The following is a 17,520-nucleotide window of genomic DNA, read 5'->3' on the forward strand; positions in this document are numbered from 1 at the left end:
CACCTGGAGTACTGCATACAGACAGCTTTCATTTACAAAGATTCTAGGGAAAAAATGTAATATTTAGAATTTTTCCACACTAAATTTTAATTTTCATTTACCTTTTGACAGATGGCATTGTGAAAGTATGCATATACATATATATATATCTCTATAGAATCATATATATGTATTCATAAGTATTATTTTTTTTAAAAAGCTGCAATTTTAAGCTCTGAGTTCTGAAAGGAATAAAATCTCACATTCAATGAATAGTGCTATAATTCACAGCACAGGAAAGACATCATCCTCTTAGAGTGAGTCACCAAAATGGTGGCCACCAAAATGATTAGGGGATGGAGCACCTCTCCCATAGGAAAAGATTGAGGGTATTTGGCTTTTTCAGCCTAGAAAAGAGAAGACTTTGGGATGACTTAATTGCTGCCTTCCAGTACCTGAAGAAGCCTTTGAGAAAGATGATGAGGGACTCTTTATATGGTCATGTAGTGATAGGACAAGTGAGAATGGTTTTAAAGTAAAAGATACGTTCTTTCATCCTTCTAAGTCCATTTCAGTTACTGCACCTTTTTCCAGTCCATAAAGTAATAGCATTAGTATTCTGGTTTAATACAGTAATAAAATATCTCTAGCTGGAAAAGGACTCTTATGGCTCCTAAAACAAAAATAAACCATGTGATTAAGTGCATGATCAGATGCTCCTTGAACTATTACCACTTTCCTGGGAAGCCTGTTGGAGCGACTTACCACCCTTCTGCTGAAGAACCTTTTTTTAATATCCAATCTGAACTTCCCCTGACTTCATTCCATTTCCTTGGGTCCTGTCACTGGTCACCAGACAGATGAGATCACCACCTCCCCCTCTACTGCTCCCCTTGAGAAAGCTGTAGACTGTGATGAGGTCATCCCTCAGCCTTCTTTTCTGTAGGATGAACAAGCCCAGTGACCTCAGCTGCTCTCCTTGTCCATTTTTCCTTCAAAACCTTTCACCAACTTGGATGTCCTCCTCTGGACATGCTCCAACAGTGTGGTGTCCTTATATTGTGGCTCTCAAAACTGCACACAATACTCAAGGTGAGGCTGTACCAGCACAGAGCAGAGAGAGGCAATCACTCCTTGATGGATTGGTGATGTTGTGCCTGGTCCTTCCCAGGGCATGGTTGGCCCTTTGCTGCCAGGGCACTGCTAACACTCATTCAACTTGCCAGCAACGCAAACCCCCATATCAATATCATCAATCAAGGTTAATATTAAAAGCTTATCTAAATTGCCTTGCTGCTTCTGATAGCAGGAATTTTTGCTGTTGTTGTTCTTTCCCAACCACATTACTTGAATGAATTGTTTTTAAACTCACGGACAATGGGTTGTGTTAAACAACTCTTTTAGATGCAATGTTTTTTTATGGGAAGTTCATCAAACCTTACAGATATCTGGGAATAACATAGGGGTGCTGTACTGCTTTTACTCTGTGTTTTTTACCCACTTTTCTTCTTTCACTCCCTTCTTCTAGACTTTCCTTCTTTCTCTGCCTGGTTCTCCTTTCTTTTCTGCCTGGATCTTTATTCTTTCATCTTGCCTTCCAGCTAAACTTTCTCCATTAATTTTTCCTCATTTTACTAATACTATTTTTTTAACTTTGCCTGTCTACACTAGAACTCAAAATTGCTTGAAAAAGTTGTTACCACCCAGGGCACTGAAACAGACAATGCTAATTGCCTTTTGTTGAAGGAGTTTTATTAAATTTATCTTCATTTTTGTCATTCAAATACTAGTAAAAAGATTTGGGTAACCTTACTAAAGTATTTCTTTGTTTCATATGTTATTGGTAATTTTCCAATAGTTCTGTACTACCTTTTCTGCCATGGTAGGAGTTCCCCATGATCCTTTTCTTGAGTATTGGAAAGAAAAAAAAAAAAAACTTTTCTTTTTTTTTTATATTAAGAGAAAACAGTAAACAAAAACTTGTATTTCTCATTATGCACTCAACTATATGTGACTATATTATAACAACAACAAAAGTAGATTTCTTGGCTTCTCAACAAGTGCAATGGAAGTCAGAAATATAAGCTGAGGATGTAACTCCCCTTCTACATCTTCTTTGCATTTTCTGATTCTATTGAATTTTCTGTGTTATTGAATCCAGTCTCTGTTATATGGGAGTGTTTTAATTGGATAGGGGCAAGTGTATTTTAGCCTTATATCACATTTGTTCTTTTTTTTTTTTGTTTCCCTTCAGCATAGAGTTCCTATCTTGTTTTGTGCAGCATTAATATTCAAAATGTCTTAAAATACCATCTGAGTTTAGAGATGCTCTAATATTTATGCAGTCTTAGATGAAAGTTTTAATGAACTCTCCAGCACAAATATTAAGGTCCATCTATCATTTGCAGTCACTTTAGCTCTTTTCTTCCCAGGATTTTTGATGTGTCTTCAGCAGCTGTAGAATACAGCATTTCTAGCGCAGTTATCTAAAACCAGTGCAATTAATGTAAATTGCTTTCACTCAAAACAACCAAATCAGTGACGGATAACCCATATTCTTAATTTTATGTTGACCCATGTGATTATTGCTTGATTAAAAATTTTCGTTTACTCTGATCATGCCACTATAGTTCTGAACAATATTTGCTTCCCAAATGCACAACAGGAGTACATGGAAAATGAAAGCAGAGATGAATGATGTGGGAGAAATATAGAAACATAAAAAAAAAAAAACTGAATTAGAGAGGCCCAAAGATCATGTACAGATGAAGACAGCAAGGGATTTGATAGTAAAGAAGGGTTTCTGTAAGTACTTTGGAAGCAAATGTAAAACTTTTGAAAGATTTTGTGCACTGCTCAAAAAAGCTTTATTTGTCTCAGTCTTTTTTTTTTTTTTTAAATATATATTATGGTGTGTTTCGAGGACAAGTTTAAGGTGTAACACTGAAGGAAGCTCTGCAATGTTACTCAAGGGCCACTCTCTCCTATCTGTAATGGATCATGATAATTGCAGGAAGTTTCTAAAGACTGGAAAAGTCAATTTCCATGTAAATCCCTAAGAAGAAGGACGTAGGTACCTACAGACTTATTTGCCTCACCAAGATCATGGAGCAAATTTGCCTGGATGACACATCCTGCATCACTACAAACAATGATGATAAAAACTGGAACAGGCCAACAAGAGAGGAATGTCCACAAGAGATGATATTTAAAAATTAACTGTGTATGGCCTTAATGGTCTAACCTTGCAGTCGACCCTGCTTTGAGCAGGGCAATTTGAATCTGTAATTTCTAGGATTGTAATGACTACAGTAAAATAAGCAACTCACTGTGCTTGTCCAGACACACCTGTCTAAACAAACATAGAATAAACACTATCAAAACTTTTGCAGTTATTTGAGATTTGGAATTTTGACTGCAGACCACAGAGAAGTAGAAAATTACATGTAAAGGTGTCCAAAGGTTTATTAGAAAATTTAAATAGGATTATGGGTATTATTTCATGGTTAGTCTTCTTATTAGGGCATGTTTTCAGCTCAGGAAGGATTTATATATACTGTAGAATTGAAATGACAAATGTGAAATTAAATTTACTACTAAAAGGTATGCATCCAAACATGAACAGCTCTATTAAAAATAATAGGGGAAATTAAATAAACTAATTTTAAAATCCCCATGATTTAACTATATTAATGAAGATTCTGTCTGGTTTTACTTCTTAGCATTTGGAAAATAACTTTGGCTCTGCAGTCTTGTATATTGCAAGTTTTTGGGTTTTTTTTCTTTTACTTACTGTTATAGGAGTTGGAATATAGACTGTCCAGCTTCTTAGTTTAACAGAAGTGAATATGTGTCCATATTCACTCAGGGCAAAAGGAACTTTGTAAGGTCCAAGTTGCCAAGATGCCCCTAGAGTACTCCTCTGCACCAGGAAGTTAATTTATGAGTTCAGAAATGAACTGGCTGTTTTTCTCACTTCCTGCTTCGGAGCCATAATCCTGCTCTGAATTTAGAGAAATCAGGACACAAGCAGGGAATAGATTACCCTTGGTTGGCAGCCTTATGCAGAGTTCAGATGCAAAAATACTTGCTCACCTGGAAATTCTGAATTATTCTCTGTATTTTAATCTAAACTCTAGGATCATATTTTTATTTTCATGCATTAAATGAAAACCTATTTCTGAGACCAAAATCTCAATGAAGAATAACTATTATAAGTTTAATTTTTGTCCAAAACCAATCGGTTTTATCCAAAACCAAAACCAATTATTTATGAAACCATAGTTTCATAAATACCAGCTGCTTTAATATCAGACAATCTTACAGAATTTTAGAAATTAAAATGTACTATAATTTTTATCCCAATAATTAAAAGTAAATAAGAAATGTTTAGGTCATTGAATGGCATAGGTCATAGGAAGAAAGTATTCTGTATTCTACTATAAGTGTCTGAGAGACTCTGTACAACAGACTTATCACAGGATCAGGATCTTAAGCTAGAAATTATGCTGTTCAGTGCAGCTATACAGCACCCCATTTCAGAAATTCACATTCTCTTCACATAAGAATAACATCACAGCAGGGAGAATTGTTAGACACACTCACCATCAGTTTTCTAGTTGAGTGCTACTTGAACTTTTAAAATCTGTACAAAAAACCCTTACCTTCAAAGCCCCAACCTTCAAACCCACCTTTTCCAGCCACTTACACTTGTGTTTAAAGAAAGAGGAAAGAATCATAAGGGCCAACAGGAAACACTGTTCTAAGAAATACACATACCCAAAACTACATTAACTTTTTTAATTTCTATGTCTTATGCCTACATCCTACCTGTGTGCAGGTATCTTGCGATCCCCAGCAATCAGGATAACATCACAGAGCTGCTGCTGCTTCAAGTAGCTCTCCATTTTCCTGAAGGTTTGCTCTGCGTGGTGAACAGCCTGGTAGAATTCCTCGGAGCTACACGAATCCATGTCACAGTGGGGTGGCAAGGGGTGGCTGGCTCCTGACAGTCTGTAAAGAACAAGAGAAACTCCAGGTTGGTAAGATGTGACCAAGTGTTGACTCCATCACAGCTTCTAGAATCTGATACATGTAAATCAATGCAACCTTTCCCCGTTCTCATCACTGTAAGTACAAGATAGAAAAACCTTACTGCATTGGGAGACAAATGGAGAAAGTAATCCTATCTTTCACTGATTCTAAGCACATACTCTAGTTTACTTTCTCAAAATCACATTCATTTTGCACCCCTTGGGAAAGAAAAATAAAACTCTAATTGACTTAATCTGTAATGCATTCTGATTATTTTCACAATGAAAAATTACACACCTACTTATTATCCAAAATACTTATTAATAAAAACTGAATTTAGCCAGCAAAGATAATTATGTCTATATTTAAAAGGGGAAAAAATAAACAGGACAAAAATGTTTTGTTCTGTTTTGCATTATATAGCCATCTATTACTAGTTTGAAGTTACTCAGTTAAGTGTTGCAGTGGAAAATCAAAGTGTCAGGAAGCACTAGTCCTTGAGGAAAACAGGAAACTATGTTAGAATTTTTAAACAGTTCTCAACACAGAAGATACCCTCTTCTTTTACAAATATGTAATGAGATGGATTCAAATGAAAGCCTTAAGATTATATATATAACTTGTAGTGCTGAAAATGAAATATTTCACAAATGAAGCTAATTTTTTTCTTAAATAAATATATACAAAAGAGTTTACATAATCAATAGAAGAGCAATAGACAACATATCATAGTCCAGCATATGAAACAGTATTATAAATCAATTCAAACAAATCTCATTTTATATATTCTATTGGAATATAAATATTAAGGAGCATATAAGACATAAGAAATGTTTTGTTGGGTTTTTTTTTTGTGTTTTTTTTTGTTTGTTTTTTGTTTGTTTTTTATTTATTTACAGTAATAATACAACAGTTTCCTTACTCCAGGTTTGAATTCAGTAGGTATTACATTCAAAAAATTACATCAAAAGATGTGTAAGAAAATGCAGTCAACACTCCTGGTGGTGGAAAAAACCAATGAAAAGTACATAAACATAATAATTCTTGAAAATCAGAATGAAATGCAGTTATAAAATAAAAATAATAAAAACCCCCCAAATCCTTGAGACATGCTAGTCCAGTGATTTTCTTTTGAATTATGTTTTGTACAAAAGCATTCCACATAGTCTCCTACAGACACTGTCCAGGGCTCAGCAGGTTTAAGGAAGAAGGGCTGGTCCATTTTCTGTCACAGGAATCACTAGGCTTCACAGCACTCCTTTAATGTAGCTGGAATCCTGCATGATTGAAGGTGACATGCAGATAATTTCACAGGTAGCCAACACAGGTACTTCTGTATCTCACTCCCCTCACCACCTATTCTGTGCCATGTACAGGTCTTAACAGAATGAGTTATTATTTAAAATTAAGTAACTTCATTTTACTTAAACTTCATTTAAAATAAGTAAATTCACTTTTGTAACATTAAGTTGGACAGTGAAAAATTATCAGTTGGTTTAAATTAATTGATATTGTTATTTTTTTGCTTCAAAGGTTTTAATGTGCATGAGACTGTCTATAGGAAACTGAACTGGCAAAATGTTATTAAATGTGATTCCCCAACAGAAGTAGTTAAAAAATGGTGATTTAGAAAGAAACATTTGCTTAATTCTGTTACAGGTAATATTGTTATATTGTCAAGTACTTAATGCCAGATATTTCCTCCAGGATAAAACAAACACATGCATTCTGTGAGTGACATAATTTGCTTATTTGTTCTGGATCAACCATGTTGATCACAAATCCAAGTTTATTTTCACATCTTCGGTTGATCAACAGATGCTTTCCCACAAAACTCTATTGACAGAGCTAAGCTCACTAGAATGGGCAGAGGGCAGATATTTCAGTTCTTCTTTTTTTTATTTTCCATTTTACATTTGTAGCCATACACAGATTTCTTTAGTTTTATTGCCGGAGAATTAGAATGTCAAGTAATTTACAAGAAATAAAGTAATGCCTAATAAATGAGGTTGATATGTTTAAACAGACATGTTTCTTCCTCTCCTCTGAGAAATTTAGAACTGACAACAGCAGGTCTGAGAAAGGAAAGTAACAGGAATGAGCAGATTTTAATGGGTTCATACTGTTTGTTAGTTCAGAAGGTAGGTTTAAGTCAGCTTAAATTTTAACAGATAGGATATTAGTCCTGAATCTTTTTTGGCTATTCAAAATGCTGTCTTTTCCAGGTCAGAAAAAGAGAACTATCCTGACTGAATTTATGCTGGTCCTGTGAAGTAAGATTGCACTGTAATAAGCTTAGTCTATTTTGTTCTTGAATTGCTAGGCAGTGTTTGCCACAAATTTTGCTGTTTCCTGCTAGCCATTTATAAGCAACACTTTCTACCCACTAACTCAGTGTATCTGTCACTTAGCAAGTCAATAAATGACTGCTCAAAAGCAAGCAACCAACAACCAAAGCATATTTTAAATATTATCATGAAAAATAGCAAGCAATAAGCTTGGTAGAAGACAATAAGTTAATCTTTTATTTATTTTCTAAGAAAGCCCAGATAAAAAGTCTGCTACTCCTATTCAGGAGCTATCTCTGTTTCATTACAAATGCTCTGTGTGCATAATCAATGCTTTAAATTCAGATAGCAACTTGTTAAAGTCGGAATTAGTTAAAGCAAATACCATTTATTACCAATTACCAGTTTGTGAAAGGCATACCTAGTTACTCAGAGCCAAATAGCAATAAGAAAATCACATTTTCTCTTTGCATATATTGCTCTTGTTTAGGTGCAAGCAAATCAAACCACAAATGGAGTGAGAGGCTTTGTGATTGCTTTCAGCTGCAACTCAAACACAATTTTGACTGAAAATTTCCTAAGTCTTTCAAAACCCTTTTTAGCGTTTGTGTACCTCAAAAGCCTGTAATCAGTGAACTGGACAGACTCCAGGTGGACTTTTTCAATAATCTTCCTCAGCTGGTAAGTGCAAAGCCTAAACTCAGTGTGGAAATTTCAAACATTTGGGAGTTGTACAGCCTAAAACACTTTAAATGACTTAGTTAATAGCACAGAAATAAGGAAATCAAACCTTTCCCAAGATTATAGCAATGCTACTGAAGGGTGACTGCAGCATGAGAATGCTAAAAGGTTCACAAAAATTATCAACATTGCAAATAACCAATAATCTTAAAAGGTTTTTTTTTTTATGAAATGGCAAAGCAGAGTGCATATTGCATAATAATTAAAAAAAATAAAAAACAAAAAAGGAAAAAATACACTTTAGCAAATTTGTACAGACTATTTTTAGTGCTAAGAACAGCATCCTGCTCTTAAAAGATAAATTATTAAAGAGCCTGCAGGTGCAGAGAAAAATCCAGTCTTTGAGCCATCTCAGATATTAAAACAATGTAAACAAAAATGAAAAAAAAAATAGAGAATCTAAACCATCCGACTCCAAAATGGTCCTCTTCTACAAGAAAAAACACTGATTTGAAGAACAGAGAAATGAAAACCTTTAAACTAAAGTAATATTGTCAAGGATTTAAAGAGAAAATGCCAGTGAAAAAGGGACTTCACAGACAGATTTAGCAACCAATACCTTTCTTGTTAAGTAATTAGTAAAACCAGTAGTTAAACCATATCCTAAACAAAATAATAACAAGAAGTACTTTGAAATAGAGAATTTACATGACTTGAAATTATACCACATTCCTCTGCATAAACAAAGACTTAGATTTATAAATGCTTCCCTTCTGGAAATTATATTCATAGAGGTGCAGAAAACAACAGATTCATATCGCTGTGTATAACAGAAAACTTTACTGAGTACTTATGTATTTTAAATACTCTATTTGAATACTTTTTTCTTCATTCCACTGAAGGCCCTTACCCCAAATAAAGAACTCTTTAACCAGAAAATGTCATATAATTTCATCAACACTGGAATATTAAATCCTGTTGTATTTAACATTTTTTTCCATTTTCACTTATGCAGGATTGATTGTGCAAACTCATCCAGAACCTGTTCAGTTTAATTTAGTGTATATTATTGGGTACATATCCAAAATATATAGTCAAGAAACAAAATATATCCAGTTCTTCAATGAAAGAAACATTGCTTTGCTATTTATAACTTGCAAAACCAGAAGAAGTATTCCATATGTAAGAGTAAAAAAAAAACTTCACACAATTCTTTCTCTAAAAATTACTTATTGAATGCTTAAAAATCAATAGCCTGTGGAATTGCACCATCTAAGATGGACTGTCAGAAGGCCTGGCTCTCATTAGTGATTACTTGCAAAAAGGCAAGAGGGGGTTTTATAAAGACTTTAAGATTTCTTACTGCAACAGCAAGGCTAAAGTTCCGTTTGTGAACAAAAGCTATGCTTTTCATTCTGCTGCCAGCAGCAATCATATCTGCAACTACAGGCTCTGCCCAGAGTTTCAGCAAGCAGAAGTGCCAGGTAAAAAAATAATCAGAATATCAAATAGGACTTTTTAATTTTACCAGATTCACTCAGAGATGTATTGGTGCCGTCTCAGAGATCCCTTTTCTACAAAAAAAAAAAAAAAAAAAAAAATCCAGTGCATATTATAAACTCGTTCTATAGATAAACCTCCATGATGTATACTTTACAATGGTGTCTCCTTCTAAAGGCAATTTGTGAATCAAGATACTTGTAACTCATTCATTGAACACCATAAGGCAAAATACAGTCATAGGAGATCTGTGTGCCCAGCAAAAGTACAGCTGAATCCCCTATTGTGTATTTCTGTGCATCTTAAGAGTATTACCAGATACAAGAAACAAAATATTAGCTATCAGTTTATTGTGTGATCCTGGACGAATTGTTTGAGGAGCTCTTCAGAAGCATGGAGTGGACAATGAGAAGGGTCTACTGTACCACACCAAACTGCTTCTATGGAGAAGAAATACTTCCCTAGTTTGGGAGCTGTACTGGGTTTTGTTAGTGTGGGTGAGGGTGGGGTAGAGGGATGGCTTCTGTGAGAAGCTGCTAGAATTTCTTCCATGCCCAGCAAAGCCAATTCCAGGCAACTTTAAGATGGATGTGCTGCTGGCCAAGGCTGGGCAAATCAGAAACAGTAGTAACACCTGCAGTCAGTGGAGAAGATGGGGGAGAATGTGCTCCAGGCTCTGGAGCTGAGTCCCCTGCAGCCTGAGGTGCAGACCATGACGAGGCAGCTGCGCCCCTGCAGCCCAAGGAGGATCACAGGGATGCAGAGATCCACCTGTTGCCCATGGAGGAGCCCCACACCACAGCAAGTGGATGCCTGAGAGGAGGCTGTGAACTTGTGGGAACCCTGTGGCATTGCCAGGGACCTGCACGCCTGTGGACAGATGAGCCCATGCTGGAGAAGATCTTCCTTCATAGGATTTGTGACCTTCTGGGGGACCAACGCTGGAGCAGCCTATGCCACAAGGACTGCAGCCTGTGGGATAGGGACCTGCTTGCAGCAACTCTTGAAGAACCGCTGCCTGTGGGATGGACTTATGGTGGTGAATTTCATGGAGAAATGTCTCCAGGGAAAGGGAAAATCAGTTCAAAACACTCTAAGTCAGATTTTTTCTTATCTGTGATCCTTCATCAGATAATGACCTAACCTAAGCTACAAGCATTGACCTTTCTATTGCCAGTGGTGATAAACCAACACATAAAATTCCATAGCCTCCTGAAATACTGGGTTTTTTTTAGATTTCAGTTATTTTTAAAATGTCTTATTTTTGCCTTTTTTTTTTGTGTCCTCTCCATCTGCCAGTTGCTGCCTGGAGAAAGAGACCAACCCCCACCTGGCTACAACCACCTTTCAGGAAGTTGTAGAGAGGGATAATGTCACACTCGTGACCTGATCCAGCGTGGGTCCCTTCCATAGGGTGCAGTCCTTTGAGAACTTTCAGCATAGGACCCCTAGGGTCACAAGTCCCATCAGGAAATCTGCTCCAGTGTGGGTGCCTCTCTCCATGAGTCCACAGGTCCTGCCAGGAGCCTTGCTCCAGCAGGCATCCCACAGAGTCAGTCTCCTTCAGGCATCCACCTGCTCTGGCCTGAGGTCCTCCATCAGCAGCAGGTGTATCTCTGCTGCATCATGAACCTCCATGGACTGCACCACAGGCTTCGGGGGAATCTCAACTCCAGTGCCTGGAGCACATCCTCCCACGCCTGCACTGACCTTGGCATCTCCAGGGCTGTTTCTCTCACATGTTCTCACTTTTTATTTTTTCCCTGAAAATCCAAAATCTCTAAATCACGACTAAAAGGTGATTAATACAAATAAAAACTAAACTAAAAGGTTGGTTGTTTTTTTTTTTCCTGACTGACAGCATAGTTGCCTGATAGGATTTAAGACACTGAATATTTTGTTCTGTTTTCTTCTGTTCTGCACAATATCCACCAATCAAAGGAATATTTTATTTTTTTAATACTTTTTCAAATCTACTCATTGCTTCTTACAGTGTCTTTAAAATGTAACTAAGATCTCATAGTGTTTCTCTCACCATGAAAAAATACAACAATTTACTGTAGTGTAGCACAGCAGAAAATTCATACCTAAAATCATTCTCACCCTTTCTGAAACTCATTTCAACACAAAGATGATAATTTTATAAACTCTATTTCAAGTTCCAAGCACTTCCTAAAGTCCAGAGAAAGCTGTTGAAGAAAAGCTGATTTTTTAAGGTTCATCATACTGGTTGTGCCAGGCACCTAACAGCTACGGTAATAATGGTACCACTAGAAACCTCTGTCACAAGTTAGCAGCCATCACACTTCCTTGACAAATCACACCTTCTGCCCTTCACCTCATATCTTCAACCTATTCTGCCTGTAAATAATCTTGCTATCCAACAGAAAAAGATGCTGGTTGAACTGCTCTCTCCCACACACAGCTAATGCTGTATCCACTTCTTTTTCAGCTTTGCATGCCCAAATAGAGGGAGAAGTTTGTTCCAGCTGTTCCTGGAAAACCGATGATTAACTTGAACAGAGTTGTCTTAGCTACCCACAGTCACATTTTAATGACTGGGACACATACTGATATATTTTACACCTTCACATTGCTGACAGAATTTTCTATTATATTGGATCTTGCTGTAGGAATTTATTTTTTGAATCATGGAGAATACAGGAAACAAAGAGCCTACAAGTATAAAGTCCTCCAAACAGATACTAGGTGCATATAAACCTACACTATTGAAAATTTACAGGTCTGTACTACTAATGGGAACATTTCCTTTCCAATTTATGTATTCTGAGAGGGAAAATGAAAGATAGCCCAGACAGAAATGGTGCCATTACTGAGAAAATATCCATTTTATATAATCCTTCCAGTTGAAAAAGTTTTCAGCAACTGTTTGCTCGTGCTATGCAAAATTCCCCAGAGCATGCTTTTAGTAAAATGCAAGTTTAGTAAAAAGGCAAGTTGCTTCCTGAAAGGAGGCAAATTGTTCTTTCTGAAAACACAATACAGAACAAACTACACAGGAAACCACAATTTTTAAATACATACGCTATTGGAGTACAATCAAGAAGCCCAACCACCTTTTCTTATGTTGCTGACAGTAATATTTCTCTATTTCTAGGTCATGACTCAAGTGAGCCTGCCTCATCAGAGTACCACCCAGCTGCTCTGCTTTCCTTCCCTCTTTCCTTTTACTATCATAGCAGTAGACAAAATTCCTGCTGAAAGGAAACAACTTTGCTTTAGACCAGGAATAAGCTTCTTTTAGAAGTAAGGTTTCTACCTTTATACAGGCATTCTTTCTCCACTCTTCCCTAATCCCATCAAAACCATTGCCCTCATTCACCATATTCAGTTAATGAAGATTTTGACTCTGAGTTGAAATAATAAATAAATAAAACTGCATGACTGCAAAAATGAAATCCCTTATATTTGTGAGACCGTTTGCTTCTCATTAAAAAAAAAAAAAACAAAAAAAAACAAAAAAAAAAAAAAAAAACAAAAAAAAACCAAAAAAAAAACAACCAAAAGTTGATCTTTGATTTATTGTCTTCCAAGCCTCTTATGCTTATATAGCAAATAAATATATAAAACAGGAAAGTGTTCTGCATCCATCACAGGCATCAAGTAGCCACAATGCATTTTTGGTCCATTCATATTTTAATTACCCAGTTGTTAATACAATGGGGATACACCAGTTCCATCATGAAGACAGACTGACACCATAAGACTTTTTTAACACTCTGGTTAAATATTTTCTAGCATTTTATGATCCCCCATTTCTACCCACTGAAAGTAAAATGAAAAGAATTATTAGGACTCAGAAATTCACAACTTAATTTAACCTAACCTCAAATTCCCTACAGAAGTGGAAGTCCTCCCAGTGGGAATTATCATCTGGGAAGTCTGAGACAAAGGGTAAAGACTTGTACAGGAGGTTAATATTACTGCCCTGAGCAGTTAAATGCCTGACAAGCAGAGGAAGAAAACTAAGCAGTTGGTGCCACAGTGAAAATGAGAAAAATTCCTTTTCCTTTCTTAATAGCTCAATAAATTAATGGAAATGTATTGTGTACCACTGTGCACTATCAGCTGAGCAGTGCTAGCAAAAACACAGGCTTCACACTCTCACAAAGTACAGACTCAGTTTCCTTGATGCCCAGTTGTTAATACATCCTATTCCAGATGACAAACTGCACTGAGCCTTTGTGGTTTACCTAAGTGGTCAAACATAACTCAACAAAGTAGTTATTCTATATCATTTAAGTATCACCACCCAGCATTTATGCATATACTTACAAACATTTAAAGATTGCACATTCAGAAACTGATGAAGCCAACACTATGCACAGGAGAGTTTTCTACTATGCTATGGAGGAAAACTCCCATATCTTTCAGGCATCTCTGGCTATAATTCCATTAGCATCTGCTATCAGTAGTGTGTAATTCTCCAAGAACTGCCACTTTAAAACTTCATAAAATCAGTGCCAGTGCCATTGACATAGAAGCTCTCTTCTATTCCATGCTACTCAGAATAATCCAACTTCAGATTATAAATGAGCAGTGCTGGATTTACTAGTGAAACACCTAAAACAGAGTTGCTTTTGGTTCCTTCTGCAACAGTGCCCTATTTTCTGAATGGATGGCCTGCATTATGCCTAAGAGAGATGCTTGTGTCATGTGTTAACTATCTAGTCATGATGAAAGGCCATATCAATAAGGATAAACTAAGTAAATTAGCTGACACAGTTACTCATTCAGAGAGGGCACAAATACATACAAGCATGCAGATCTCTTTTTTATTAGGAGACATTTTCTTCCAAAATTTAATTTGTGACATAGGGACTTTATATAAACAGAAGTTATATATGTGAGTGATGGCAATGACATTCAAGAAAGGATAAACAAGTATTTTATGAATATTGAGCTTAGGATACATTTCAATAAAATTTCATTGTGCTACTATATTATGTGCTGATATTCCAGAGCATAGGTAGCATGTCAGAGCTTAAAACACATTATGACATCACACATGATGGAAATCACGTCAAAGACCACTGGAGGCTGAATCTTTAAAATTCCCAGATTAAAATTCTAGTTCAGTTAAGTACTGCACTCGGTGAGGTGGGAGATCACAACACACATGCGTGCACACTCTGCCCTTCAGTAAACTTTGTGAATGATTCAGCCCATGTCCTGTTGCAAGACAAGCTTTTATAGAGCTTGCAGCATTCAGTGGAAAGCAGCATGCAATCTCTTCCTGCTATTTGTTACAGATCCATCAAGTGTCATATATCTTTTGGTGACTCACAAATTTCACAGCACCAGTAAATCAGTGAGAAAGATATGTCTGAAATATAGAAATAAATTGTAGGTGATTTTGCCCTGCTGTTTTGAAGTGTCAGTACATTTTTTTGCTAATCCTGAAAACAGCAATTAAAATTGACAATTTGGTGAATCCTGTCTAGGACGAATTTGATGGTTTCAGTTTCTACATTGCAGGATCACTACAACACTGTGAATTTAAATCGCAAACAATTAAATTCTACATATTTCATAATAGCTACCACTCATTAACCCAGCACAAACCCAAGTTGTGTTCTTCACCCTATGATCAATATGAAAAAGGTCTAATGAATTTTTCATATGCATGCATGGTAGCACAAACACCTAACCATTAATACTGGTTTTGTCTACCACAGTATTTATAAAATTACAATCTAAAGAGGCCGAAATCAGGCAATAAGAGTGATATGCTAGACTGAACCAAATAAAAAGGTAAGTACACATACATCCACATTAAATACTGCCCTTAATTTGCAAACTTGTAGGCATGAAACCTCCAAGTCAAAGCCTCAATATTATATACAGTTACAGACAGCTATAGAGCAGCCAGTGGCATAATTAATGATTACCTCACATAACTGAAAAAAAAAACAAACCTCCAGTGTTATTTTTTTCCACATTACTAATTGTGGTTTATTTTTTTTTTTAAATTCCAAAGTGTGACACAAACATAAAAACAAAACTTAGAATTCTGATTTAAAAACAAAACATAGAATTCTGATTTTTTTTTCCATTAAAGCAAAGGTATTTCTTTGTACCCCTCTGCCTTTTGCTTAATTTTTCTTGAAGGATGAAGTTGCTGAAATACTTTTACTTTCTCCTTCACAGATCGGTCTGTAAAACCCAAAGTAAGACCTTTCCCTAGACAAGGAATCAAGAGCAGATCATTATGCTCTGACCACAGAATTAATTGCAAATAGCATAAAGAAGCCAGACCTAAGTGATCAGGAATTTTGCATTTTTTTTCTCCTATTTTTAGAAAGATACAGATATGAGACAGTCCTGCCTGCTAGTCTGACACAGATGGAGGTACTTCCAGCCATACACATGAGAAAAAAGCAAGACATAAAGAAAGGTATATATTTTCTTTTTTTTTTTCACCTGCCCTAAATTAGCTAGTTTATGAGGACTCTAAGTGTGATGGCTTTTATGGATCTCCATTTTGTGGCACTTAGCCTTTTGCATTAAACATTTAAGGAACCCAAGAATCTTTTTTCATAACAGTACTCATCCTTAGATCTTTCAGTACTCAACATTGCAGCAACAGTCTCCTTTGTAAGTTGAGCTCCAGTGATGACAAAAGGAATGCCTAGATTTCGGAATAACTACAATTCTACCTACATTCTATACAATGCCACACTGGTGTAAGTGAAAAGGAGTGTCCAGGAGTATTTTGTAACAACACTGATTGCTGTGTATGGCTCCCATTTTGTGCTTAGGCTATTACATCACAACAATTGTTCTGAGGCCATTCTCTTTCTTTTTCTTTCCCACTTTATACTTAGATAGAGAACAAGAGAAACAAACTGCAGGTCATATACATAGAGATAAAATCCATTCACATCTGTTGTGAATCTTCTGTCACATCTGTCTCAGGACAGCTTTAAAGCATGATAGATAGCAATGATTATTTGGCTATGTTTTTCCTTTAATCCATATGGAATATTCATGAATTTAAGTGTTTTAAAAATACTGACTTGTATTACAAAATATGTAATCCCCTAATTTCTCAGGTCTACAGAATTCTTAGCATTCACTCCCAACTAGCTTTAGTGAACCCCACACCATTTCAAAATTAGGAATTAGTGACTAAAATAAGATTTATTTTAAACAGGCTCATTATAAACCAAGCTAATTTGTACTGTGACTGTTTGCATCTCAAAAAGTGCCTGCCTAGTCAAGTCTCAAGACTACTTGTTTTTTTCTTGCATGTACTCACTTTCGCTTTCTGAATATGTGCTTTCAAATGTCAAGCTAATTTCAATGCACATGGACTAATTTGCAGAGCCTTCCATTCCCTGACTATCTGAATCAAACTTTGTCTATGTAGAATAGAGTAGCTGTGAATTATGGTACTATTCAAATAGTACTTAAGACCTGTGACTGATAGGTTTTTTAATACTTATATCTTTAGCTTTGGGATAAAATAAAATTCTAGCTCAAGTATACTTGAAAAGACAAAAATTAAAGTTCATACCATTCATTAAGAAAATAATTAAAAATATTACATCTTTAAGAACTCCTGCTGCCTTTATAAAGCTATCAAACAGCATCAAGATATGAGTGACAAAGTCAAATTTGGAATAATTTCTGAAACTTCTGAGATAATTCTTTAATAACTCAAATGGTTTTATTATGGGATTTTCATTCAACATAATTAATGTGATATCCATCAGATCCAATATCTCTGGAAACACACTTAAAAATTACCACTAATTGTAGAATATGACTTTAGTTCTATAGTCATACAACTTATTAAAAAAATAGTATCTGAAACTGTGCAAAAATATCTTAGAATTATAACTCATGAATATTCTCTTCATCACAGTACTAAGTATTAAAATACATTGCATTGATAATACTCTTATAAAACTATTATAATGTTATAAATATTAAAATATTACAAAATGTAACAGTACATTTGAATATTATAACTTATTAGTCTTTCTTGAGCAATCTAATATTCAGAAATGAG

General features: G+C 35.7%; 1 protein-coding gene across 2 annotated transcripts in view; it reads right to left on the bottom strand.

The window, feature by feature from the left end:
• The window catches only part of KLHL1 (kelch like family member 1), a 176,540-nt gene that overhangs the window by 115,694 nt on the left and 43,326 nt on the right, over positions 1 to 17,520 (bottom strand). The window contains exon 2 of one of the 2 annotated variants that reach the window (XM_041466097.1): positions 4,810 to 4,992. The exons of the other annotated variant lie outside the window; for it this stretch is intronic. Coding sequence (XP_041322031.1) covers positions 4,810 to 4,992 — 183 coding nt within the window. The remainder of the gene's footprint in view (positions 1 to 4,809; positions 4,993 to 17,520) is intronic. 2 annotated transcript variants of the gene reach the window in all.

Source organism: Pyrgilauda ruficollis, unplaced genomic scaffold (genome assembly GCF_017590135.1).
Source record: "Pyrgilauda ruficollis isolate IOZ18807 unplaced genomic scaffold, ASM1759013v1 scaffold198, whole genome shotgun sequence".
Lineage (NCBI taxonomy): Eukaryota > Metazoa > Chordata > Aves > Passeriformes > Passeridae > Pyrgilauda > Pyrgilauda ruficollis.